Raw genomic sequence first — 27,035 nt, 5'->3', positions numbered from 1 at the left:
CTGGGAACCAAACCCAGGTCCTCTACGAGAACAGTAAGCAGCTCCTCAAAAACGATTTAAAATATTATAAGAGATCCTAAGATCTCTGCAATACGAGAAACACGGTGGGAGGAGTAAAGGAGACCCGAGGAAGCCTACAGCAGCGCAGAGACCGGAACCCCGCGTTCATTACTTCCAGTTGCTGTAGTTAAAACCCCGGGACCCAGAGCGAGTTACAGAAGAAGGATTTTATTTTGGCTTATGGCTCCAGAGGGGGAGGGAGGCATGACAGCGGGCAGCCAGAGAGCAAAGCGGAGAGCTAGTATCTTCAGTCAGCCAGGAACACGAAGGAGAGAGCAAACTGGAAATGGGTCGAGTCTATAAACTCTCCAAGCCCGCCCACAGTAACTTCCTTCCTCCGGAAGGCTGCAACGTAAAAAGTTCCGTGACTCCCCAAATAGTGCTACTAACTGGGAACCACAAGTTCAAACGCTTGGGCCTGTGGAGGCATTTCCCGTTCAAACCATCACAATCCCTAAACGATCTTGCCGCTACGGTTGCATATCTCGCGGGGCAGGTCAGTATTGCAGCGTGCCGGGTCTACAGCAGGGAAAGACCGCGGATGAAGGGACTTGCTTTCTCCACTAGACACCTGCTTCCTATCATTCCCTAACAGTAATACTATTGTATTATGAATTCATCAAGGGGTTAACGACTGTTAGGTCACAGATGTGCATGAGTGTTTTGCCTGCATCTAACTATGTGTACCGCGAGTGTGCCTGGAGCCCAAAGAGCTCAGAAGAGCGTATCAGACTCCCTAGAACTGGAGTTACATTACAGATGTTGGTGAGCCACCATGTGGGTGCGGGAGATTAAACCTGAGTCCTCTGCAAGAGCAATAAAGTGCTGTTAACCACTGGGGCATCTCTCCAGCTCTAAGCTCTTTTTAAAAATTATCTTTTTTTTAGTACGTTATAAAGCAGTAGGTTTTTACACCTTTCGCTTTGGTTTCTCTCTCCTTCCCCAACACCTCTACTTGTTTGTTTGAGACAGTGTTGTGCTATGTAGTCCAGGGTGGCCACAAATTGGCGCTCCCACTCTCTCAGCTTCCAGAGTGCTTGGGTTATAGACTTGTACTACCATACCCATCTTGACAACCTAAATCTTTTGATGAGATTGATCAAATAGTGCCAGGAGTTTTTACTATATTTTTAGTTACCCGAAGAAATAAAAAACATATATGTCCTTCAAAAATACAGATATAGGAGTTGGAGAGATGGTTCAGTGGTTAAGGGTGCTTGCTGCTCTTCAGAGAACCTGAGTTTGATTCCCAGTACCCACACTGCCTGTCTGTAACTCCAGTTCCAGGGAACCCAACATGCTCTTCTGGCTTCCATGGGGTACCCATACATATGTGGTAGGTACATAGGTACACATAATACAAGTATAAAATAAAATCTAAAATAAATCCAGATATAAAAAAAAGAATGAGTCTTTAGATAATGAGGAAGGTTCAATGTTTTTAACACACATATACTTAACAACATAAACAGTATGTTAATGCACTTACCTAGACTCCAATTTGCAGAAAGTGTATAAAATAAGACATCTTTTAATGACTTTATATAATTTATGCTTCTAGTATTGAAAATGTGAAGGGCTGGGGAGATGGCTTAGTGATTAAGAGCACTGGCTTTTCTTCCAGAGGTCCTAAGTTCAATTCCCAGCTGGCTGTAATGAGATTTGGTGCCTTCTTCTGGCCTGTAGACATACAAGCAGATAGAGCTCTGTATACATAATAAATAAATCTTTAAAAAAATGATGTGAAGATGAAATATATAACATTACAAATCTTAAAATATAGTGCTTACAACTAGAAACAAAAACCAAACAAACAAAACCAAACCTGAGTCTAGACAGATGGCTCAGTGGACTGATCTTGCAGTGGACCAGGGTTCTGGTGTCATTACCTGCATCAAACGACTCACAATGGCCCATAACTCCAGTTTTGGGGTGGCTGATACACTCTCTGGCTTCCTTGGGCACATGTGCTCACATGGTGCAATACACTCAAGCAGGCACACACATATACAGATAAATATAATGAATAAATCTTTTTAAAAAGCAGCGTAACCATGTCTTCAGTGTGATGGCATTTCCGGTGAGGATTAGATTATGAAGGCTCTGACCTAATGGGTATTAACCCCTTGATGGATTAATAATAAGATGGCATTATTGAGAGTCAGGGGATGGCAGGAAGTAGACGTCACCAGAGGACACATTTTGCTCTGGTCTTTTCCTCTACCTTTCTGGCTACCATGATGCTACTTTTCTCTGCCATGACAAATTAAAATCTTTCAAACCTTGAGCCAAAATCAACCCTCCTGACCTCAGGAACCTTGTCACAATGACAAGAAAAGTAATAAATTCAGTATTTCTAAGCGTGGGTATGTTTTAAGGCTGTTTTGTGAGAATCCATTATGCCATCATTTTGTTTTGCCTATTGTGTGTGTATATGTGTGTTCATATGTATGTCATGTGGATGCAGATACCTATGTGTGCAAGTGCATGTGGAGACAGGGTCTCCTACAGGTCCCAAACTTGTTGAGTAGGCAAGAGGTGGGCTGGCTAGTGAGATCCAGGGATCCACCTACCAGGGATCCACCTCCCTCTGCCTCCCCAGTGCTAGGATGACAAGCATGTATTATCACACCTGGCTGTTTATTTATTATATGTTATTATTTATTTACATGAATCCTGGGAACAATTCATGTCCTTGCGATTAGGAGACAAGCAGTTTCCTGACTGAACCACTCCCCCACCGTTGTTTTGAATGTTTGTTCTCTGTATTTTAATATAATAAAGGGTCAGGAAAGCATCCTGAGAGTGAGACCAGGCAAATGCAATCACATGAGAGCACCACTTTACTAACTGTAGACAGGTAGGTACAGAAGTGCTGGAGGGCACTGATGGATTGTGGGAACATTAATTCAGATTTCCCCATACACAGGACTTGTCTTTTTTTGTTATATGCCTTCTTTTAATTTTTAGATTTAGTTAAAATATAATCACATAATTTCCCCCTTCACTCTCCTTCCTCCAAGTCCTCTCCTCCTCTCACTCCTCCTATGTCTTCTTAATCCCTCCCAATAGATAGTCTCTTTTCTGATTAGTATTATGATGTTTATTATCATAAACATTATATACCATGATGGTGATTACTGTTGTTACACACACACATTTGAACACATCGAGATATAAATAGAACCTCTGGAGTGGAGCCCAGGACTGACCACTTTGTATTAGATAACCATTAGCGGGCTCATCCCTGGGGAAGACTAACTCCCTTTCTCAACAGGTTTTATTTGCTTATCCCTTTGCTAGGCACAGGGCTCCAGCGTTCCCCCTTCCACATTAGTCTGTTTTCATTGTTCAGGTCTTGCTTAGGCAGCCATATTGTTGATGTATCATGGTGTAGGTTCGCTGTCATTTCTAAGAGACACATCTCACAGATTCCTGGTCCTCTGGAGTTACAGTCTTCCTTCCCCCACTTTCCTGGTGTTCCCCGAACCTTATTAAGTGTGTTGTGGATGCATCCACTGGGGCTGGGGCCTGGCCAGGTGTGGTTTTTGTAAAGACCTCTGTTTGCTACAGATTAGCAAAGGTGGCTCATGGACCAGGACTTGTCTTTTCTAATATATTTTGCTGTTATTACTCCCAAAGTATTTGTAATTGCTGACTAAATATCTTATATCCAGCAGGATGTGGTTGCTCAGCCTATAACCTCAGCACTTGACAGCCTGCCTGAGCAGGGGGTCACCGTGAGTTCAAGGCCTCCCTGGGCCAAATAATGAGTTAAACTGGGTCTACAGAATAGAACCCTGCCTCAAAAAACATGCCCCGGGTTGGGGATTTAGCTCAGTGGTAGAGTGCTTGCCTAGCAAGCGCAAGGCCCTGGGTTCGATCCTCAGCTCAAAAAACAAAACAAAACAAAACAAAAAACCCCAAACCAAAACAGAACAAAAAACATGCCCCTCCTTCACAAAGAAAAATCTTTACCTGATTTTCAGTATCTCCACATACAGTATATGATGCTACTATGTGAGACAGTCAAAACCAACACAATTTCCTTTGCCGAGAATCCAATTTTCTGAATTCTGAGAAACAGTAACATTTGGTCCTTCTCTGCTCCTCTCAACAGTAATGATACTCATTTCCACCACCTCCCTCCTTCCCCCTTCTCCCTCCACAACCTTCAGTGCTGGGCACTGAATCCACAGTCTTGGGCATAAGAGCTTTACCACTGAGCAAAACAAGTACACCACAGAAGTGGTTTCCCCTCCCCTCCCCTCCCCTCCCCTCCCCTCTCCTCCCCTCCCCTCCCCTCTCTTCTTCTTTTCCTTCTTTTTCCTCCTCCTCCTTCAACTCTGTAGCCCTGGCTGCCCTGGAACTTGAAATGTAGCTCAGGCTAGCCTCAGAGATCTGCTGTCTCTGCCTATCCAGCGCTGGAAATAAAGGTGTGCACCACAACACCTGGCTTTTTAAAAACAGTTTTCAAAGTGAATAAATTTAAGGTTTAGACAATGATCAATTTTTTTTTTTTATAAATACTGAAAGTGTTCTTTTTGGCTTGACTTAATTTAAATGGACTAATCTTTTTTAGTTTTGAGAGGGCACACATCTTAAATTATTTTCTCCGGGCCGCCGGAGAAAGCTGTCATATACCAGGAACTTGTTTTCATGTTTGGTGCGGGAAACCCACTTTTGCACACCCGAACCTTCATCCTCTGGAGAGTTAGAACTTCTTTTGAGATAAGGTCTTGCTGTGGTTGAGGCTAGTTCCAAATTCCCAAGCTCAAGTGATTCTCCAGCCTCAGTCTCTTGAATGGCTGGTACTACAGTACAGATCACAGTGCCAGGCCAAACCAAAGGTTATGTCTTGTATTGGAAGTACTCTTTGATAGTAACTGTAGCCTGTAGTCCTTGGGACATTCACACAACCCAAAACTGCTTCCCAGAGGAACCAGGACACATGAACAGACCATAAAAACTTAAAAGGGAATTATATTCATATATATGTGTGAGAGCATGTAAAAGTACCATGCGTGTACAGGAGCCCAAAGAGATCATAAGATGTCAGATCCTCAGAACTGGAGTTATAAACAATTGTGAACTGCCACGTGGATGCTGGGAACCAAACCCTGGTCCTCTGCAAAAGCAGCAAGTGCTCTTAACCATGAGGTCATCTCTCTAGCCCTCCAGATTCTTTTTTCCGCACATGGAACTTGATCCTAATAGTCTCCTACACAAGAGGAAATCTCTTGATTGAACCACAAAATCAAAACTCAAGCTTTTCTGCTCCTGTGCTGGGGATGCAGCTCGGTTGACAGAGTACTTGCTTAGCATGTGCATGATCCCTGGGTTCAATCCTCAGCACCACACAAAAACCAAGCATCTTGGTAGATGCATGTAATCCCAGAACTGGAGGTGGGAGGATCAGAAGTTCAAAGTAATCAGTGCTTACATGGGAAGTTTAGGTTAGCCTGGGCAAAAGACCCTTAAAAAAATATTCTGTAGATGTCATCCTATTTGGGGCATGTGGTGGTTTGATTAGGAATGGCCCGGTAGACTCATGTGTTTGAATGCTTGGCCCACAGGGAGTGGCACTATTAGGAGGTGTGGCCTTGTGGGAGGAAGTGTGTCACTGAGGAAGATGGGCTTTAGGGTCTCATATGCTGAAGCTAGGCCCAGTGTGACACACAGCCTCCTTCTGCTGCCTCTGGATCAAGATGCAGATCTCCCAGCTCCTGCTTCAGCACCATGTCTGCCTGCATGCCTCCATGCTTCTTTCTCATCATGATGAGAATGGACTAAACCTCTGAAATTGTAAGCCAACCCCAATTCAGTGTTTTCCTTTCTAAGAACTGTAGTGGTCATGGGGGTCTCTTCACAGTAATAAGAAACCCTGAGACAGGGCATGTTTGATTGTGTGCAGGTACAACACACACACACACACACACACACACACACACACACACACAGAGTTGTCCATAAATTAGATTTAGTGTGCAAGAGCCAAGGACCATCAGAAATGACCTACTGGAGAAGCCAAAGAACATGAGCTAAAGATGCAGACTCCAGGTACGAATGAGGTGTACTTTTAGAGCACACGTTCCTGGTGGCTATCAGTTGACCTAGCCAGGCACAATCTCTAGAAATGAAGTACCAAATATCATGGTTACCTACACACTACTTTTTCTTTCATTTTTACGTGTACATTTCTCTGTGTGAGGGTGTTGGAGCCCTGGAAATGGTGTCACAGATAGTTGTGAGCTGCCATATGGTTGTTGGGAGTTGAACCCGGGTCCTCTGGAAGAGCAGCCCGTGCACTTAAATCCTGAGCCATCTCTCCAGCCCTATTTAGTACTTTTAATGCTAATCATTTACTGACTTGTGGAGTCGGTGGAGAGCCTGAATTGGGGGAGAAAGACAAAACAAGGATACAGTAGCTTGTTACAACCGTGGTCCCAGGAAACAGATGAACCCAGCGTTCTTGTCCTAGTATAGCCTCTTCTACATGGAATCTGGCCTTGGAGATGTGCCTTGCTTTGGCCAATGGGACATTAAGTTACTGAGTCTTCTGGAGCAGCTAGGGAAGTGACTCCTTCAAAATCCCAACTGCAGAATCATTGTTGCTTAAGGCACATTAAAAAGGGATTAAAAAACAAAACAAAACAAAAAAACCGATGCATTAATAGGTAAGTGCTACACAGGGTTAAAGGTAAAATAGAAGAAAACTTCACTCCCTAGGATAGTTAATTTTGTTTTTATATTTCTGTGGGTAACATGAAAGTCTGCAGCCAGCCAAGAAGTCAGTTTACAAATTTTGTGCTTGAGTAGGCTCACTACAGATATTAGAGAAGACATCTGAGTTTACCTATGGAGCATACTTAAGGCAACATGCCACGTTTAGCACCTTTTATTTCTTTAGTTCAGGCCTGAAGCATTTCCCTTACGATTTTATAGATGGCAACTCTGAGATGAGGAAAAAACGCCAAGTCCAAGTAGGCCCTGGATATGAAGCGTCTACTTCCCTCTCCATACCGGGACCACCTCAATATGGAATCCAGAAGAAGGTCCATGAGCATCAAAGAAATGCTGAAGCTTCATCTCCACACACGACACTGTATTGAGAATGCAAGGGTGACAGGGCACTGGAGCCTAAGTCAACGGCTGCTTAGTAGGACCTCGTGGTATATGGAAACGGGAATTCCCTGCATAGTGGATGGAGTACAAAGATGTAAGAAGGTTACCGTGACAACCTCCTTCCCCCATACAGAGGAAAATGATATAACCAGCTGAAATACCACAGAACACAAAGTCAAACAAAATTCAGCTTTTATTTATCTGATAGGAAAATGGAGTGAATTCATCACTGGTGTTTGAAGCCTGAGGCTGCGCGTTCTCCTTAGGGAGGTGGGCTATGTTTGGCAGGGGCTCTGATGGTTTGAGATCTAGACAGTGAGGGAGAATCAGAGAAGAATTAGTTTCCTAAGACTGTGGCGCCCCTTCCATCCATCAGGCTCACCTACCTTGCTTTTCAACTTCCCCTGTCCTTTCTCTTGGAGGCTCCCCATCTTCCCCTACCACTGCTCACCTGCCTGATTTTCCAGTTGGGCTTCAGGCCGGTCACCCCAGAGCAGATGCTTGGGGTCATTGAGGAACCGCTGGCTGCGCTGGCATGTTAGGCAGGTCTGCACTGTCCAGCGCTGTCCCTTTCTGCCTGGGGTGCAAGTGGGAAAAGAAGAGAGTGCCTAGGCCTCTCACAGAAAGGTCTTGCGTTTTTTGTTTGCAGGTTTCTTCCCGTCAGTAGGAATTCCAACTCGTCTGCATTTAGAATGCAGATTTGGTGTGTGCATGGGAAGCCCTGCACACACATCAATTCCTCGGAACTCTAAGATGAAGTTCAAACTCTTTAACGAGGGCTAGCTTCCCTTTCCAGTCTCACATTTCTCTCCACCCTACCTACCTCAAATTACAGCCTCCTGAACATCATTTTCCTATAACACAGATTCTCCCTTTAAAATTATTTTTATTTATACTTACACTGTGTACATGTGTATGTGTTAGCATCACATGCATGAGAACGCATATGTGTGTGTGCACAGAAGAGCACTCACCTGGTGTACGTGTGGACAGAAACCTAGTTTGGGTGTCTTCCTTTACTACATTCCACCATATCATTGTGGGACAGGGTCTCTCACTGAACCTGGAGCTAGATGTTTTCAGATAGACTGGCTGGCCAGAGGCGCCCCAGAATCTGTATGTCTTCACTGGCCTCCAAGGGTGCTTTTACATGGGTGCTGGAGATCTAAAGTCAGGTCCTCATATTTGCATATCACACACCTTACCCACTGAACCATCTTCTCAGCCCCTTGACAGCAAGTTTTATTGTGTGGGAATCCTAACCAATGTCTAGCATTTCTGTCTGACTCTGTCTACCATGACATACCCACTTCCTCACCACTGGTAGAAGTAACTCAGCACTCTACTCTCTTCCAATCAAAGCACTTAAAAATACTACTCCAGTAGCTGGGTGTGTTGTCTCACACTTGTAATCTTTAACATTAGGGATGCTGAGGCAGGAGATTTCAGAGAGTTGGACGTCAATTTTCGCTACAGTTGACACTTGTGTCAAAAATATCAAAACCAGGGGCTGGAGAGATGGCTCAGAGGTTAAGAGCACTGGCTATTCTTCCAGAGGTCCTGAGTTCAATTCCCAGCAACCACATGGTGGCTCACAACCATCTGTAATGAGATCTGGTACCCTCTTCTGGCCTGCAGGTGTACACCCAGGCAGAATATTGTATACATAATAAATACATCTAAAAAAAAAAAAAAACCAAAAAAACAAAAACAAAAACACAACAACCCAAAACCAAAGAGAGAGGTTATGTGTTTTTTGTTTGTGACAGGGTCTCACTATGCAGCCCTGGCTGGTCTGAATTATGTAGATCAGGATGGCCTTGAACTCATGGAGATCACCTGCTTCCACCTTCCAAGTGCTGGGATTAAAGGAGTGAACCACCACGATTCACTCAGCCAGTAGTACTTAATGAGTATTATATATGTAATTTAAACTACAGAGTGTCATGTAGTCCACCCTGGTTTTGGGGACAAATCAGCTGCAGAAAGCCTCCCCATCCAGGAGGGAGTTGCTGGAAGTCGCCCTGCCCACCACGGTGCCCCCCAGGCAGCACTCACGTCTCTGGCGCTGGATGCAGGTGAGACCCGGGATGAGGAGAGAGGAGCAGCCGCGGCAGAGCGTCCTCTTCACCGAGGGGTCCCTGGGTGAGGAGGAGAGGCAGTCGGCACCCGCCCGCGCCCCTGCTTCCTCCCGCCAGCCCGTGCCTTACTGCCGCAGGACCAGCCGCTTCGCGATCGTCTTCTCCGTGTGGCAGTAAAACCTCGCCAGCGCCTGGTTCTCCGGGTTCTGCGAGAGGACGCAGTGCGCTGCCTGGGGACAGGGACGGCCACCCGGGTCATTCCGAGGCGGCAGCACCGGACTGCCGCCCACCCGGACGGCTGTCTCACCTGGTATAGGAAGCTGAGTCTCTGGAAGGCCTCTCGGTCCTTCACCGGGCCCGCCATGAGTGTCTGCCCCTCTTCGCGGATGTCCCGCCCCAGACACACGCAAAGCCTGTTGGGAACTGTAGTGTCGAGCCCGCGGCTCACAGACACCCTTGTCAGACACCGAGCAACCCACTTGCCCTGTAGTTTGGTGGTATTCCTCATATATTTATTAGGTAGGTCCCAGCGCGGCTAGTGGAGACAGATGTCTGGAACATGTATGGACCGACGTTAACACAATACAACAGGCAATGTCTAGCTTCGCGTTATATTCCTGTTATCCCAGCACTCAGGAGGTTGAGGTAGAACTGCCATGAATTACATACAGGTTAGAATGGTCCACATTGCCAGACCCTGACTCAAAATAAAAAAAACTATTGGTGCCCGTGAGGCTGAAAGTGGGAAAGATCGCATCATGAGGGAGGAAATAAGGAAACAGGACAAAACATCCTCCAGAAAGAGCTCCTAGCTTTCTCCCACTTCCTAACAAAGACACTTGCTTTTACAGTGCTGGCCACATGAGCATTTCTACGGCACAGAGACCTGTCAATAGTATAGCCTGTCTCCCTGCTAACCATTAGTAACCACACCCACTAAATGGCTAAAGCATCCAAAGTCAGAAGCAGAGGGATTCGAGCTCAGTCCAGAGTTGGGGACATCAGTACAAGTCAGGGGAGGCAGAGATCTCTTCCTGTCTCCGGGCTTCTGCCAGGATGGGTGGAATACCAGGCTTCCAGCTCAGACTAAGGTGATTAGCTGAAACTTACCCTGGATGGTGTTTTGTAAGGGCCTTCAGGGTCAAAAGAGAGGAGTGTGTTAAAATGTAGATTCCTAGGCCCACCCAAACCGCCATTAAGGACATATATTTTTCATACCCAGTGATTTTCACGTAAGGCTACTGCCAAATTACCACACAACTCAGAGATCACATCAGTGGATCCTTTGTTCCATATTTTGATCAACCAAATTATCTTGCCACAAAGAACCACAGTCAAGGCACAAAGGTACGAGGAGAGTGGACAGCGTCCTGTTGAGGTGGTAGGAGGAACTGAAATGCCCTCAATGCAGCGTCTCGTCTCAGTCTTGGACGAAGATTACCCACACAGCAGATAATCCAGGTTGTTTGGTTTGGCATGCATCACATTACCTTTTGTGACAATTTATGTACCCTATGGGTTGTTTATTTTGGCCTAACTTAAAATAATTTACATTCTCTGAACCTTTAAGGGGGATGTCCAAGGGTGAAGGATGTTAATAGAAGCTAAGCTGTCTATCTGGCCCTTTGCTACACAAACCACCCTCTTCTACCCTGTTCTCACTGGGTGAGAAAGACTCTGTTACCTCCCTTCCTTTCTGGCTTGGACACCTGAGCCAGAGGACAAGGCAGACAACTTGGGAATAACTACTTTTTAGCATTCTTTAAGGCCAGGGCTTTGGACACACCATTATCTTTTCTCTACTATCCGACTCCTCTCCCAGTTCCCTCGGGAAGACAGTGGAAGGGCAGATGTGTGTCTTGCAGGATTGTTTCCATCTCACCTCCAGAGGGGAGAAAGGTGAGCCTACTTCTTGGAGACGACCAACTGCAGGGAACAGGAACAACCGTCTTTGAGACCTGGGTTCTCCTTTCTGCCTACCCGTTCCTTTTCCCCAAATTCCAACCGCTGGCTAATCTTATGGGTAATGGTAACATTACCCTAAAAAGAGAAAACCAAAGAAAGAAATCCCCCTCTTCTTCATTCGTTTCTAGTAACATTCCTTTAGCCTCGCCCCTGATCCTCCTCCTAACTTTAACGTCCAACCTCTGCCCTCAAAAAAGCCTCTCAACTTCCAGACTCCTGACAGACAGCAACTGCTACTCATCTTTCCAATGCAGAGGTGCGTCCCCAGGTCCCCACGCGCCCCCCAGGGAACAAGGCTATTCTGAGCCATAGAAGCCTCTTAAAGGCTTCTATTTCCTGCATTTTAAGCAAAGCTAAGACCCTTCCATATAGACTTTGTTCTTAGAAAAGCCTTTTCTTTCCCAGCCTGTCCTTGTGCAATAGGACGCCTGCTGGCCACCAGAGACTACAATCCCCTGGGAGCCTGCTCTCCTACTACAGTGAGCAGGGCACTCATCTGTGCTCGGTCACACAGCCCAGTCCTGTCTTTACTCCTCCACACAAACCATCCCAGAGACCAGGTGGCTTCTCGAGATGGCTCAGGACTGGAACCACGCAGACACCAAGACACTCCAGCAGGTCACAGTAAGGAAGGCCCATCACTCTTGACCCTGCCTCACCCCAATTCATCTCCATGTCTTGTCACTCCCAATCTGTTGGGGGCCTGATGGTAAGTGGTGCAGCATTCTTCCGACCAGCCCGGATCCCGGGGTAGAAGAGCGGCCAAAGTTTTTCAGTAAAAGTATCAGTGAAGGTGTAGATGTGTGAGCGGTCTGTGACGTTGTAAAAAGACAGTGTGCCAGCCTCGTAGTCTAGGAATATGCCCACCCGCTTAGGTTTCACCTTCATGTGCAAAGGGGTAAAAGGTGTGGTGGTGGCTGCATATTTGTCCCCGTTCCACAGCCGCACACGCCAGTAGCCAGTCTCAGGGAGTGGAGTCAGCTCGCCCTTTCTGCTCACAGAGTCCCGGCACACTCCCACTGCCCAGTGGGTCTTGTCGCCCACCTCCACCTCCCAGTAGTGTCGACCTGAGGTGAAGCCTTCAGTAGCCAAGACACAAGGGTAGAAAGTGAAACGCTGTGGTGTGTCAGGGAGGTCTCGGAGTCTTGTCTCCACAAACTTGACACTCTTCCGATCCTCTGACAGGACGAGGTTAGGATGAGCCGTCTCAGGGTCCAGAGTCACATCCGCTGGCGGGAGAAGCCAGAGTGGGGAGCTAGATGAGGATGGGAATGGCTAAAGATCCCTGCCTCACTTTCCTAGCCTGCCTGTGCAAAGCCTGGCCCCTGAAAGGTCCCCAGAACACTGTGGGCTGGTTAACCTTCTCAAGTCATGCTTGCTTTTGCTGTATGGAAAAATGAAAGGCACTGTCTGCTGGAGGGCCAGAAAGAAGGATCCAGATCAAGTGAGCTGTAGGGTAAGCACGGACTTGAATCCTGTAACAGTCCTGCTTTGTGACTGCTTTCCCTCATAAACATTAATCATGTTCCCTTTCACTTTCCTGGCTAAGATGGCGTGAGCCAGGAATCCTTTAACATTTCTACGTCCCTATTTAGAGCAGATGACACCTAAGGCTTCTTCTCTGAACTCTATGATTTAAGGTGAGACTGAAAGCTGGTGATGGGGCAGTTAGGGTGGGCATGAGAAAAATGGAGCCCACTGGAAGGATCTTAACCTTCCACTCCTTTGCATGCCCTATGCCAGTTTCCTTTTGGGAACAACTCACCAATTAGCTGTTTAAGGATTTTCCTGAGGGCAAAGTACTGCCGGGGAAAATTGCTGAAGTTCTTTTCCAGCTCTATAGATACTGAAGTCACCTCCATGGTCTTCACCTTCTCACATCTAGGAGGGATGGGAGATAAAGAAAGCCAGAAGAGGGTCAGGGGGAGCTCCAGCCAACTGAATATGTAAGTGGTGTCATCTAGTGGTCCCCTTGACAGGTCTGTATCTTGAGAGTGAGCCTCAGGACTTCTTGGAATATTCTTACATTTCATGCAAATGGACAATCACCCCTCCACTACTGGATTCCTGTGCTCCCAACCCTTCTGCCCTCTTGTTTGAACACAGCTCTACCCATAGGCACAAGCAGAATCTGGCTCCCCATTATCACTGCTCTGACCAAACACGACCTGATATCACTCCTAATGGCTCATCCATCTCCATATCTCACTCAGACACTGCATGACTTTCCCTTTCTTACTTCTTCCAAGTCATTACTAAACTGTAGCCTCTAAGCCAAGACCTAACTCAGAGAGACAGAGTCACTTACTTTTCCAGGGTACTTTTCACATCCTAGAGGAAAAGAGAAAAGAAAGTAAGATTGGTCCTAGAATTCATGGGTCATGAAGGTTCTCCTACCTCCCCAAAGTTCTAGATCAAGCTAGGCACCGGGCAAACTGAGGGTCCCAGTGCAAGGGATGTGCTTCAGATGGACCTAAGTGGACCTAAGTCCGTGTCTCTCAGGGAATGCTCAATTTCAACTGTTGGTCATAACAAATCTTGATAATATCTTTTCCAAATGGTTTCCTGTACATTTGTCTTTCTTCCCCAAAGACACTGGAGGCTCCCTGCAAGGCACAGAAGTTGTGCCTGCTCTTTGTCCCCCAAATTCCAACCACACACCTCAGCATCACTGAGGATCAGTACAGACAATTAAAAACAAATTTATATCAATCCTGATTTGAGACTGTTTGGGATTCAGATGACACACACAACGAATCTCACCCTGCAGAATTTCAAGTTTAATGCAGTTAGCAGAGCACACACAAATGCAAGACAAAGGGATAAATACCAAGTGACATAAAATGTACACATAAGTGTGCAGTGATACTGACTCAAATGTCAGTAATCTTAATTCGAGATAATATGCTTCCTATAGCCTTGTCATCACCATGCATCTGCCTAAGATAGACGGCATCCGACGTTGTAGAGGTAGCAATGTACTCTTTACTACTTACACATACTGTGAGTATCGTTTAAATTATGCTTCATCCCCCTGCTTGAGCACTAGGTAAGTTAAGTTCTAGGACTGGAAAGTAAGGGTAACTGCATTTATAAGAATATGAATTTATAGTTTATCACTAAGTAGAATGGACTTCTGTCTTCTGAAAAAGATTATCTTTTTGGGGGGTACAAACTACATACACTTAAAATTTTATCAAGCCGGGCGATGGTGGTGCACACCTTTAATCCCAGCACTTGGGAAGCAGAGCCAGGCAGATCTCTGTGAGTTTGAGGCCAGCCTGGGCTAAGAAGTGAGTTCCAGGAAAGGCACAAAGCTACACAGAGAAACCCTGTCTTGGAAAACAAAAAAAAAAACAAAAAAACAAAACAAAACAAAAAAAATCATCTCATGTGTCTGAGTGTCTTGCGTGTGTACGTATGTGCACCATGTGCAAGCAGTGCCCACAGAGGCCAGAAGAGGGCACTGGAACCCCTGGAGATGCAGTCAGAGTGCTGTCTGCTGCCATGCAGGGCTGAGAACTAAACCTGGGTCCCTCCAAGGGATGCAGTGCTCTTAACCACTGAGCCATCTCACTAGCCCCAAGCATATAATTTCTGAAAAGACATAAGGATATAAAAGTTTTTTGAAGGGGATGGTGGAAATCTGAGGTACTCCATTCTAGAAAAAGATTCTTTGCACACATCTGGAAGAGAAATCTGGGCTTAGGGAAGCAGAGTAAGAGAGGGTACACCTCTGACTGCCAGGACGGTCTGCACAAAGCTAGACTGCATCTGACCCGAGGGAGCACACAGGAGCAAAGCCGAACCTTGAGCATCTCGAAGCCAGACTGTAGGCACTTGCCCTCCACCTCAGCAGCTAAGTGGGCCAGGTCCCGGCGCCTGTCCCCGAGGTGAGCAGCATTTTCTCGAAGCCTCTGTAGAATGTCCTGCTCCTCTCCCTCCAGCCGTGAGAGGAGTATCCGCTGTTCCTCATCCAGTAGCCTGTGGAGCTCTTCAAACTCCTCCAAGATCTGCTGCCTGCGGCTCTCCACTAGCCTCTGAGAACAAGGGAGGACGCTGTCAGGACCAGGAGGCACGAGGGAGTCTCTCCCAGACCCACCAGGCTCTCTACAGACTTCCTGGTCACCGGGGAGATGACAGTGGCATCCTTGCTTCCCTTCTTGTAAGGCATACTGTCACCCGCAAGTCCCCAACTGATGACTTGCTAGTGCAAATCAGTGGAATACTTGATTTTTTAAACCTAAATTAACCTTTCATATTTTAATAGAGTACATTCAAGGTTCAGGGACTCAATGATGTGATGATATCCACTGTTATGGATACCAGAGATATTTTTGCTATTTTCTACTCTGATGTTTGGCTGCTACAGTCTGTTAAAGTACAAAGATTTCCATCATTAATAACTGTGGCATAGTAACTTGATAAAAACCATAGAACAAATAAGAAACTATCAGAATCAGTAAATTTAATGAGTTGGTGCAAAGTCCATACTTAGACTTCAGGGCTTAACTTGTTTTGGTTGCTGTTTCTGTTTGTTTTTTTCCAAACAGGGACTTGTAACAAAGCACAAGCTGGCCTTGAACTTGGGATCCTCCTGCCTCAGCTCCCAGAGGTATGTGCCAGCATACCCGCTCTGAACATGTTAAACAGTTTAAGTCATTTCTGATGGGATTGAGAATTCCTGGGAAGAAGCTGTGTCTGCAAAGGCTAACCTGACTAGAACAGCAGTGATGTGGAGAGAGGTTGGACTGCTGCAGGCTCTCTTTAGCCTCCTAAATAGCCTCTTCTGTGCCACCTCCGTGCCGGACCTAACACCCTGTGATTAGCAGATAAAACAATTATTAATATAATAAACCCCCAGCACCCGAGGTCTATAGCTGAGGTCTCTCTACCTTGCTATAACTACCTATTCAATGTTTCCACCAATGTCCTTGCAAAGTGCCTTACTTTACGGCTTTCTTCGTTCTGTTTTATAAAAACTTCATGAAACTGTTTCTAAGTTGAAACATGGAATTTGGGGTAGCCTAGATCATATTTCAAGGCCATAGTCTCTCATATTTGGCTCCAGAATAAATTCTTATCTCCTTTGAGGGAGGTGACAGTTGGTTTTTGTGTTGGTAGAGAATAAGTATTTCCCATCCCAGGATCATGTTCCAGATATTTTTTGGTAAATTGGTTGCTTAAAATTTGAAAGATGCTCTTGATAGCAGCACATACTTTTACTTCTAACAAACATCCTTGAAGTTTGAGAGTACAGGACTCAAACAGCATTCATACCACTTTCTGAGGGTTATCAGCACATCCTCCCTCTATGCCTTCCTGTAAGTGACCTTCTCAGGGAAGGAGTCTCACGTCCTTGTGACTGACAGGGAGGCATCAACTCAAAAGAGAAACAGAGATGGGGCTCTGAAAAAAGTGGACAGGGACAGAGAGTCAGTGCTCAGTCTGAAGAATGGTCAGGATATAAATAAGAGCCTGTGGGCCTCATCGGGATGGCAGTCCTGTTCTGAAGCTACTCTTAGCAGACAACAGACTAGCTTTTGTCACAGAGCCGTTTGTTGCTTTCTCAGGTGGACAATGAAGAGGATGCATTCTCACCTCTGTCCTGGATACAAATTCTCAATGTGTGTGGTGTTAGAAGCAGATGTGCCGAATTATACTCGTGAGGACTATCTTTTGGGAGCCAGAGAGATGACTCAGTGGTTAAGAATGCTTGCTTCTCTTCCAGAGGACCTGAGCTTGGTTCCCAGCACTCGCATTGGGTAGCTCAAAACTACCTATAACTCTAGTTTCAGGGGATCTGATTTGTCCTCTTCTGGTCTTTGAGAGGATGTGTACACAGGTGTTTGTGCACACATATACACAAAAATAAATCTTAAAAAAGAATACTATATTCTGCTTTTCGTAGACTTTACCATGTCACCAAGCTGCTTGAGGAGTTGACTCACCTCTATTTCAGAATGAGCCTGTATTTATTTCACTTGATAACATCACATACAGGTGCAAGCATATATTCTAGCTGGGCATGCCTTTAACCTCAGTACTCAGGAGTCAGAGGCAGACAGAGCTCTATGAGTTCAAGGCCAGCCCCAATTACATAGTGAAATTCTATCACAAGACAAAAACAAAAGCAAAACAAAACAAAAAAATCACTCTATGATGTTACTAGATATGACAGTCTCTTTAAAATTATGTAAGTAGGTTATGGTATCTGAACTTTTTCTTTAAAAGTTTTGATTTCGGCAGAGCTAATTATAAACTCCATGCCCACTCAGGAGATAGAATATTACTACGTTGCCCAGGCTGGCCTGTGCTGGCTCTAAACTTCTGATATCACTGCCCTAGCCTCCTCTGTGATTCTAGGTGTGTTGGTAAACTGATACCACACCCTCAGTTCTTACACACTTTTTAAATTTTTATTTTATTTTGTTTTTAACAGGGTCTTACTGTAGTCCTGGCTGTCTTCACTTGCAATCCTCCGGTCTTGGTCTCCTGAGTATTGGGATTATGTGTGTGTTTATTACCACAGAGCCATCTCCCCATCCCCTACAAACTGTTTAAAGGGGTTACTGAGTCCAGTTCTGGGGGTTGAGGTGACAGGGAAGTAAGGGGAAGGGTGGAGGGGGACAAATTCAGACGGTCATAACAGGAATGTTCTGAATTGTAGTTTTGTTGTTTTTTCACGGCAGGGTTTCTCTGTGTAGACCCAGCTGTCCTGGAACTCACTTTTTGGACCAGGCTAGGCTCAAACTCACAGTGATCTGCCTGCTTCTGCCTGCGGGGGTGTGGGGGTGGGGCCTGGGATTAAAGGCATGTGCCACCACTGCCTAGCTGAATTGCAGCTTTTTTTTTTTTTTTTTTTTTTTTTTTAAGATTTATTTATTTATTATGTATACAGCATGTATGACCAACCAGAAGAGGGCACCAGGTCTCATTACAGATGGCTGTGAGTCACCATATGGTTGCTGGGAATTGAACTCAGGACCTCTGGAAGAGCAGTTAGTGCTCTTAACCTCTGAGCCACCTCTCCAGCCCCTGAATTGCAGTTTTAAAGACCACTAACTGAAAATTTATAATTAAAGACAACAACTATACTTCGGCTCAAATATTATCATGGTTTAAAGGAGAGATACCCACCATAGGTTCATATTTGAACACTGTGTCCAGATGGTAGTCCTTGGGATCTTTGCAAAGGTTATGGAAATTTTTGGAGGTGGAGCTTTGTTGGAGGAAGTATGTCATTGGGGGCAGGCTTTGAGAGTTTACAGCCTTACCCTACTTCCTGTGTATGGTTGGAAAATCTGATTTTCCAGCTTCCTGTTCCTGCTGCTATACACCACCTTCCCTGCCATTATAGACTTTTTCCCTCTGGAACTGCAATCTAACATAAAACTTTTCATCCTTCAGTTACTTTTGGTTAAGGTATTTTACCAAGAACTCCATGGGTAAAGGCTGAAGAAGGGAAAGGAATTCTGGGAATGAATCAACATTACCTTAGATAACTTAATTGTAAGGATGTAGTTCTAAGCCAAATGATATGGTGCTCACCTTTATTCCTAGAACCTGGGAGGCAGATGCAGGTGGACCTTTGTGAGTTTGAAGCCAACTTGGTCTACATAGTGAGTTCTAGGCTAGCCAAGGCTATATATGGTGAGACTCTCACAAACAAACAAACAAACAAACAAACAAAAATGTGGGCTGGAGAGTTAAAGAGCACTGGCTGTTTGTTCTTCCAGAGGACCTGAGTTCAATTCCCAGCACCCATGGCACTTGCAACCATTGGCAACTCCAGTTCTGGGGATCTGATGCCCTCTTCTGGCCTCCTTGGGCACCAGGCAGGCACATGGTGCCCAAGCATACACATAGGCAAAACACCCATACACATAAAATAAAAAAAATAATTAAAAACACATAAGGAAACAAAAGGTCACTGAACAGTCCTGGGACTCTTACTCAGCTCTTCCCTCTCTCCCCTGTGACCTCTCCAAGTTCTCTTTCCTCCAACCCCTCCTAAGAAGCTCCCATCCCTGCATTCTTAGGAGATCCTCTTTCCTTGCTTGGGGGTGGGAGGAGGAGAACTCCCTGAACTTAGCAGAGGTAAGATTTTTGTCTGTTTACATAAGAAGCATTTATTATTGGATGTATAATGTGTGCATGCACACAAGAGTATGTGAAAACAGGGGCTGCAGTGTGGAAGTCAGATGTCAACTCTGTGGATTCATTTTTATTTTTCTACCTTCATGTGGGCTTCAAGTCTTGATGCTTGCACAGCCATTTCACCAGCCCCCTCTTCTCAGTACTTAACTTACGATAAGTAATTTAAGTAGAGTGTTTAATGCTAAACCTAATGAAACCTCATTTTGAGAGAATAGCATAGCAGTTTTCCAATTAACTGGTAGATCACATAGTGTTGTTGATTTGCTCATAGACAAACACCCAGCCAAGCTGTGAAGCAAACAGATTGCTGTTCTACCTTGAGCTCTCCTGGCTTCTTTTCTTCAGAGGCTTTGCAGCAGCTGATCTCCTGCAACTTCTGCTCCAGGGGGTCCAGGCACTTCTGCAGTTTTTCCTGAGGGTTGGGAGCAAGTAGGAGAGGAGACATTTGGAGTTAGAGTTTAACCTATTTATTATTCCTTTTGTTGTTGTCAAAGATTATTTTTAGTCATGGTTATGTGTATGTGTCTGTCTGAGTGTATGACATATGTGTATGACAGTGCCCATGGCTGCCAGCAGAGGGCATCAGATCCCTTGGAACTGAAGTTACAGGCAGCGGTGACCAGCCATCTAGGAACCAAACTCAGGTGATCTGCCAGACTGGTACATGCTCTTAACTGCTAAGTCATTTCTACAGCCCTGATTATTCTTCCTTTGAAGTACTTAGGATCAAAACCAGGGCCTCAAGCATGCTAGGCAAATGCTCTACCACTAAGGCCCATTTTTCACCCCCTAATCACGTAATTTCTACTCTCTCATCACTTCTTGGTCTAACTCCCTTCCTTGCCTAGAACTGGACCTTTTACAGATCCCCTTTTCCCTGCCATCAGTTTGGCCCCAACATGTTTGTGGCACACATGACTTTCCTGGGTCTAGTAGTCTAGCTGGTGCCAATCCTTTCCTTTACCACTCTACTTTCTTTTCTTTTTTTCTTTTTTGAGACAGGGTTTCTCTGTGTAACACAGTCCTAGCTGTTCTGGAACTCACTCTGTAGACCAGCTGGCCTTGAACTCACAGAGATCTGCCTGCCTCTGCCCCCCAAGTGCTGGGATTAAAGGCGTGTGCCACCGCCCAGCTCCACTCTGTTTTCTTATGGACAACTGCCTATCAGATTGGAAGTTATCTGTTTTGTTTTTGGTTTGTTCTGGTGGTGCTGAGAATCCATGCAGGGTGTACACTAAGAGCAGTCTCTTATCAGGCCACACCCTCCTCTAGCCAGAAGCTTCCTTTTATACCTCAATATCCTTTCTCCATTGTTGTTGTTTCATGGTAAGGTCTCCAGCAGCCTGGCCTGGCTTCAAACATGTGGTCCTGAATGGCCCTCAGCCCCCGTCCTTCTGCCTCCACCTTGAGTGTTGGGATTACAGTGTGTATCACCAAGCCTGTCTTGATACCCTTTTCTACCTGTGCTTCCATTCCATCTAACCAACTCATAAACAAAATAAAACTTGACTGTAAGTTACCTTAAATATTTTTCAAAATTTTGTTAATTAAGCAGAATGAATGAAAATTCTAGACAGTACCATTTTTTATTTTTATTACTAGCAATTTAAATGTTAAATGTCATGCTACCCATTATAAGAAGACACAGACTGGTTCAGCTTAGTCTGCTGGAGATCAGTCTAAAGTGACGTTAGCAGTTTCCAACAAATGAGAAAACAAACGAAACAAAACAAAAAACCAAAATGTCCTGAGTAAACAGGCATAAATGAAGACATCAAACTATTTTTCAGTTCTTCCAAACTATTTTTCAGATCCTTATGTGGTTTCACTCATTTATTTAAAATCTGATATATCCCAAAACTATACATACCAATACTCTGAAGACTCAATTGTATTGCACTAAGTCACAGAAATTTTTGGGTACTATTCACTATTCTTGTGAAGGACAGCCGACCTGAAGTACTAAATACCCACGTATATACTTCTGAGGGGAATATAGAGGAACAGAGAGAGCCTTGCCTAGGGAGCCGAAACCCCTCTACTCAGACAGTATGTGTTCTCCTTCTCCACACTGGCATGTGTCTAGTTGCCCACCTTGTATTCCTGGGTAGCATCGTCCAGTGGCACTACGGTATGGGCCCGGTGGGTATGGGAAATTGCACAAATCAAACAGACAGCCTCCTGGTCTTCGTAGCAGAAGAGGCTGAGGGCCTCATGGTGCTGGGAGCAGAGGCTCTCATCCCTGATCTTCCGCTTGACTGTCTGCAGCTGCTTGGCGATTTCCACCATACTGCCTAGTTGTCGGTTCGGCCGGAGACTCCGGTACCGCGATGTCTTCCGACAGACAGGGCAAGGGAAGTCCCGCTCCAGGTCCTCCCACCAGCGGGTGATGCACGCTTTGCAGAAGTTGTGCCCACATTCAATGATAACCGGCTCCTTCAGATACTCCAGGCACACAGAACAACTTGCCTCCACCTGCAGGTTCTCCAGAGCAGCAGCTGTGGAGGCTGCAGAGGCTCCAGCCTCCAACAGGCTTGTCTCTGCCATTATTTAACTTGGAGACAGGGAGAGAGAAAATAAAAATGTTAGTGGAGGATTACTTTTTGTATTTTTGCACTCCTATCCTGACATTAGCTCCCATTTAGCCCCACCTTGGTATTTTCCCATCTCTTCAGTATTCACCTGTTGCTCTACTTACAGTATCTGTGACTTCTAGCCAATATACTTTTTTCCAATTCAGCAAACAAAAGCAGTCCCTAGCGTCTCTTTCACCTCTGTTTTCTCAATACAAATAGAAGCTTCCTTTAACTCTAATTTGATGTATTTTTCTAATAGATGAAAAGGAGCCTGGCGTGATGGCTCAAACCCAGAACCCCAACATTTCTGAGGTCAAGGCAGGGGATCATCATCAGCTGGAGGCCAACCTGGGCTACATAGTGAGTTCCAGGAGGAACTCATTATTACTATTATTTTTTAAAAAGAACTTTATATATAAGCACTGCATCTACATAAAAAAACAACTTATAACACATAGAAGTTTTAGTATTATTATTAGGGCTTAACCTTGATTGTCTGCTACTCCAATTTTTAAAGGGGTAACACACTGAGTGAATTATACTACAGCAATAAACTCTTTCCAGGGAAATGTGAAGTCATTCCTCCTTTCCTCCATTCCTCCTAGCCGAAAGGAAGAAAGCTCTCTTCTAGATGCTTCTCTCGTGCATCTCATTTCTATTTGTGTGATATTCAAACGGCTGCAACGCAACAAACATACTTTAACTCTAAGAGAATACGATTGAGCAGAGGGCAATAACTTTTTGAAGAGAGCTGTCAAGTACATTCTAAACATTCATCGGTAAATTTAGTCTCTCAAAGTCGCTACTGATAACTAATTCCTCAGATATTCAGTGCACTGACTAGGAATTAAAAGGAAATTTTCCAGGTATGGTGGCACATGCTTATAATCCCTGTACCAGGGAGGTGAAGGCAAGAGTGTCAGGAATTCAAGGCCAGCCTCAGTTATGCAGCAAGCTTGAGGCCAACATGGATTAAATGTGACCACCTTATCTCAATGAACAAATAAGTAAATGGAAAGAGGCAAGCAATCAAAGCTCTCTTAGGTACTGCCTCAGACTTGCAAATACACCAGAGAGATCTACTGAACACAAGGCTGGTCCCCACTTCATCCTTAAATAGTCAATACATAAGTCAACTTCTCTGGTCCCATAACCCCACTTCCTTTTTGCCCCAGAAAGGGACTGGAACAAAGGATGGATAGCTGGTAGGCCTACACACCGACAGAAAAGTGGTCATGTAATGAATCGGGGTGGCAATGGTTATTACTGTCTACTGGTGGTACAAATGGAAACGTTTTAAGTAGGAGTGGTAACTTATCTCCTGAAAATGGAGAGAAGAAATTCAGGTCCGGGTAAGTTCAGTTGGATGATTTCTTCTCTAATCATTAGAATCTAATTTGGACTAGTGACTCTGCCCCCTCTCCAATCTTACAGACTTTAGATAGCATCCTCATCTTAATGAATTGAATTATATACACACTTAAGAGGCCAGGATGTATCTAAGTGGCAAGAAAGAGAAATGGAGCCGGGCGGTGGTGGCGCACGCCTTTAATCCCAGCACTCGGGAGGCAGAGGCAGGTGGATCTCTGTGAGTTCAAGGGCAACCTGGTCTACAGAGAGAGAGATCCAGGAATGGGGCACCAAAGCTACACAGAGAAGCCCTGTCTCGAAAAACCGGGAGAGAGAGAGAGAGAGAGAGAGAGAGAGAGAGAGAGAGAGAGAGAGAGAGAGAGAGAGAGAGAAAGAGAGAGAAAGGGGCTCAGAGTTAGTGAGGATTTGGAGCGGCTGATGATGGAGAGGGCAGCCCGAGTATGGCCGTGTGCTCCCCCGGCTTGGTCCTTCCTCTCTCTGCGTTACTCTGCGTTACTCTGTTCTCCGTAGAAGTACTAACTTCAGAGGCGTCCTCGTTTTGTCTTTTATCACTGTTGGGTACCACCTTAGGAACCTCTCTTGAGCACTGGCCACAGCTCTGTCCCACCCTGTCTCCATCTTCCCCGGCCATATCCGGAGCTTGAGGACCAGAGTGAGGGGGCACACGTCGTGGTTGGCAGGGAGCAGCAAGGGATGCGTGTCTAAGTGAGGGAGAGGCGTGACGTGCAGGTGGGATGCCCGCTGCCGGGTCGCAGTCCAGACCTGCGGCGACTGCGTCAGTTTCACCCGGGGAGACCAGAGGCAGCGGGACAGGGGAACGGCGGGGTAGCCAAGCAACGCCGGACGCGCTGACGTCGCCGGGGCGGCAAACGTCCTCCGGGCCCGAGGCGGGCGGAGGCAGCTGTGGTTACGCGCCGGGCAGCTGACGCGCTCGCCGGGCGTAAGGCCGTGGCGTGAGCAGCCGGCTGGCAGGGGCGGGCTCTAGACCCCGCGCGGCGGCGGCGCAGCACCTACCTTCCCGGCTCCGGGTCCCGGAGTGCCGGGCGCGGAGCCGCCGGAGCACTGCCTCCCTCCTTCCTCCTCCCCTCACCCCCGCCCCGCGGCGCGACACACAATACTCGCCGGAAGCGGAAGCCGCGCCGCGGCTCGTGGGAAGACAGCCGCGCGGCGCCCAGCCGCAGCGCCCGGGCCTAGCCGGGCCTGCCGCGGGTGGCGGCCGAGGGCCGGAGGTGAGGGCCTGCGCGGCCAGCGATGGGCGAGCGGGAGCCCGCCGCGCCAGGTGGCTGAGGTGCTGGCGCACAGGTGACCGGAGTAGTCCTCCGGAGACGGAGGGCCGCGCATGCGCCTGGCGGCATGCCGAAGCCCATGGCCCGCAGCGCGTCTCGGCGGGCAAAGCCGGGCACAGCCGCCCTGTCACCTGGCTGGCGGGGGCTCAGGCTGCTCCCCGGTGGGCCTGGCCGCCGCAGAGGCCCGGGCGACTACGGGCTATAGGCTTTGGGCCTCACTTTCCCGGTCTCTGGGTCAGTTTGGGCATAGGGTGGCTGTTTAAGGCGGCGGTGGCAGATTACGTGGCTGACCTGAGAGGCTCTGCTGGCACGTCACTTCCGACTGGCTGAGGTTTAGCATTTTAATGGTGAAGGAGTAGGTGAGTTATCTTGGCTGCAGGTGGAGGTGCGCCTTATTCCTGTCCTCTGGTTGGCTAGCGTTCACGAAGTGCTTTCCCCGGCTGGAGTGTCGGGGAACTGGGCTGGTCCGGAGCTTTGCTGCTCGCGCATCCGTCCTCAGAGTCTTGCATGCGGGGCGGACCAAATCCAGTGTTCAGTAAGCACTGGCTGAGAAGCACAGCCAGTTTCTTTCTCTGTGAGGTCTTTGGCTTGCGTCTCCCCGGGAGAGCGGATAGAGCTTGTGGATGGGCTCGAGGCTTGCACTATAGCCTCCCAGTGTTTGGGAGTGTCACAAATCTGTGATGATGAAGATTTTGTGGAAGGGAGTGAATTGATGGGGAGGGCAAGTCTGATGGTACAGATGTCCTCAGGAGGAGGTGGTACTAGGATGCATATTTACACCAGCAGCAGCATAGGTAGCTTGTCCCTCTGCTGTGGGGAATAAACACATGCCTGCTCACTGAAGGCTCATTGGGTGAAGCATGCATGAGTTTTGCTGGGTTATTTAGAGGAATGTGGGTGAGGGGTTACAGTATCTCCAGAATCCACCCCAGCATGGGTGACAGCTCCCAGAGCTACAAACCTGGAGTACACTGCACAGCGCAGTCGGTTGGAGGGTATTCTTTCCTGATGGCTCAGTTGGTCTGAACATCTTCCAGGATGCTCAGCCTGCCCTTATTTCTTCTAGGCATTATCTGCTGGTCTGGTCTGAGAGCGGCCCTCAACAGTCTCTACTGTTTAGTCTACTCTTGGGGAAGGGATTTGGGAAATCAGTTTCAGGGACTTCTGAAGCTGCTTTGAGTTGTTTTCTTTGTGTCTTAAGGTGCTTCCCTGTAGTACTTCATTTCTCTTTCTGATAGCCTGTTGTTTTACCTCTCTGTAAGCCTCCTGCCTTTAGACGACTCCCGAGACCATGCAGGTTTTAATTCAGAGAAACTGCTATGTAACACCCTTCCACTTCACGCCACAACTGGCATGAATCGTATTTGAGTGGATTTTACTGGGTGCCCTCCTCTTAGAGGAAGTGGTTCCTGTACATTTTGAGATTGTTCACAAACACCGCGAAGTTTTGTTTGTTTGTTTGTTTTTTTAAACTGTTTGAGGATTTAATGGCAAGGTTAGGATAGGGAAATCCTAGCTGCTACTTCTGTCTTCTTTTGGTGAGAAGGCTGCCTGTGGGTGGGATGAAGATGACCATGGAGTATGGAGTTGGTAAGGGGACATCTAGGGCTCCAAAATGTTGATAGGTATTATGAGGTCTCTGACAGCTGGTGAGGGGGAAATGGTTTGTTTGTTTGTTTTTTTTTTTTTCCATAAAGATTAATTAATTAAGTAAGTAAGTATACAGTGTTCTGCCTGCATGTATGTCTGCAGGCCAGAAGAGGGCACCAGATCTCATAAGGATGGATGGTTGTGAACCACCATGTGGTTGCTGGGGATTGAACTCAGGATCTCTGGAAGAGCAGCCAGTGCTCTTAACCGCTGAGCCATCTCTCCAGCCCTGGTTTTGTTTTTCTAATGATAGCATTTTGTGTAGTCCAGCTAGACTTGAGCTCACCACATAGCTTAGGATTGCTTTAAATTCGATCCTCCTGCTTCACTCCAGAGTGCTGGAATCACAGGTGTTGGCTACCCCAGCTAATACGCATATTTAACCCTCATACTTAAAGAGTCCACAGTTATTTTAATGTCAGAAAACACACAGCGTCTAAGGTTAAAGATTTGGGACCACAAACAGCAGATACAACAAATCTACTTCAAAAAATTGTCATTTCCCCCCCTTTTTTTTAATGTCTTACTCCCCTTTTATGGTAGCCAATGATTTCAAGAGTAAATTTGATAATTATTGGTTTTCCTCCACTTCATTGCTGTCATATTTGGCCATTAGGGATTATAAGCTGCAGCAGTTGTTATAGTTCACAAACATCTTATTTCTAACATAAGCTAGTTTGAAAGCCATTAACTAGTCTCCTGCCATTGTCCCTTAGTCATGTCCCAGTGTGGTACCCGTTCTGCTATGAGGACTTGCCCCC

At 46.4% G+C, this 27,035-nt stretch overlaps 2 protein-coding genes across 4 annotated transcripts; both read right to left on the bottom strand.

Annotated features, from left to right (window-relative positions):
- Window positions 1–7,360: 7,360 nt before the first annotated feature.
- Rpp21 (ribonuclease P/MRP subunit p21) lies at window positions 7,361–9,679 on the bottom strand. The gene is made up of 5 exons (XM_036176371.1): window positions 9,574–9,679; window positions 9,396–9,496; window positions 9,244–9,326; window positions 7,637–7,762; window positions 7,361–7,493 (listed from the first exon to the last, which is right to left on the bottom strand). Exons 1-5 carry the CDS (start codon window positions 9,628–9,630, stop codon window positions 7,372–7,374), a joined length of 489 nt encoding a protein of 162 aa, XP_036032264.1. The 5' UTR covers window positions 9,631–9,679; the 3' UTR covers window positions 7,361–7,371.
- An 859-nt stretch (window positions 9,680–10,538) lies between these two features.
- LOC118575985 (E3 ubiquitin-protein ligase TRIM39) lies at window positions 10,539–24,902 on the bottom strand. 3 transcript variants are annotated; one of them, XM_036176357.1, is made up of 7 exons: window positions 24,353–24,902; window positions 21,486–21,945; window positions 19,708–19,803; window positions 15,041–15,271; window positions 13,540–13,562; window positions 12,997–13,112; window positions 10,539–12,460 (listed from the first exon to the last, which is right to left on the bottom strand). In XM_036176357.1, exons 2-7 carry the CDS (start codon window positions 21,936–21,938, stop codon window positions 11,913–11,915), a joined length of 1,467 nt encoding a protein of 488 aa, XP_036032250.1. In that variant the 5' UTR covers window positions 21,939–21,945; window positions 24,353–24,902; the 3' UTR covers window positions 10,539–11,912. The 3 variants fall into 3 exon arrangements, with proteins under 3 accessions (XP_036032250.1, XP_036032252.1, XP_036032251.1); XM_036176358.1 differs by having other exon boundaries at window positions 12,408–12,486; XM_036176359.1 differs by lacking the exon at window positions 12,997–13,112 and having other exon boundaries at window positions 12,367–12,460.
- Window positions 24,903–27,035: the final 2,133 nt, after the last annotated feature.

This window comes from Onychomys torridus, unplaced genomic scaffold, assembly GCF_903995425.1.
Source record: "Onychomys torridus unplaced genomic scaffold, mOncTor1.1, whole genome shotgun sequence".
In the NCBI taxonomy this organism is placed as follows: Eukaryota; Metazoa; Chordata; class Mammalia; order Rodentia; family Cricetidae; genus Onychomys; species Onychomys torridus.
The sequence above is the reverse complement of the archived record's forward strand: the minus strand, read 5'-3'. Positions and strand labels throughout refer to the sequence as shown.

Excerpts from the sequence above, each read along its gene's own strand:
- Rpp21 (XM_036176371.1), bottom strand. The coding sequence starts at position 9,630 with ATGGCGGGCCCGGTGAAGGACCGAGAGGCCTTCCAGAGACTCAGCTTC. Across the intron at positions 9,327-9,395 it reads AAGCGGCTGGTCCTGCGGCA|GGACCCCTCGGTGAAGAGGA; the intron begins GTAAGGCACGGG and ends CTCCTCACCCAG. Across the intron at positions 7,494-7,636 it reads CCAACTGGAAAATCAGGCAG|ATCTCAAACCATCAGAGCCC; the intron begins GTGAGCAGTGGT and ends CTCACTGTCTAG.
- LOC118575985 (XM_036176357.1), bottom strand. The coding sequence starts at position 21,938 with ATGGCAGAGACAAGCCTGTTGGAGGCTGGAGCCTCTGCAGCCTCCACA. Across the intron at positions 19,804-21,485 it reads ATGCTACCCAGGAATACAAG|GAAAAACTGCAGAAGTGCCT; the intron begins GTGGGCAACTAG and ends CCCAACCCTCAG. Across the intron at positions 13,563-15,040 it reads CTGGCTTCGAGATGCTCAAG|GATGTGAAAAGTACCCTGGA; the intron begins GTTCGGCTTTGC and ends CTTTTCCTCTAG.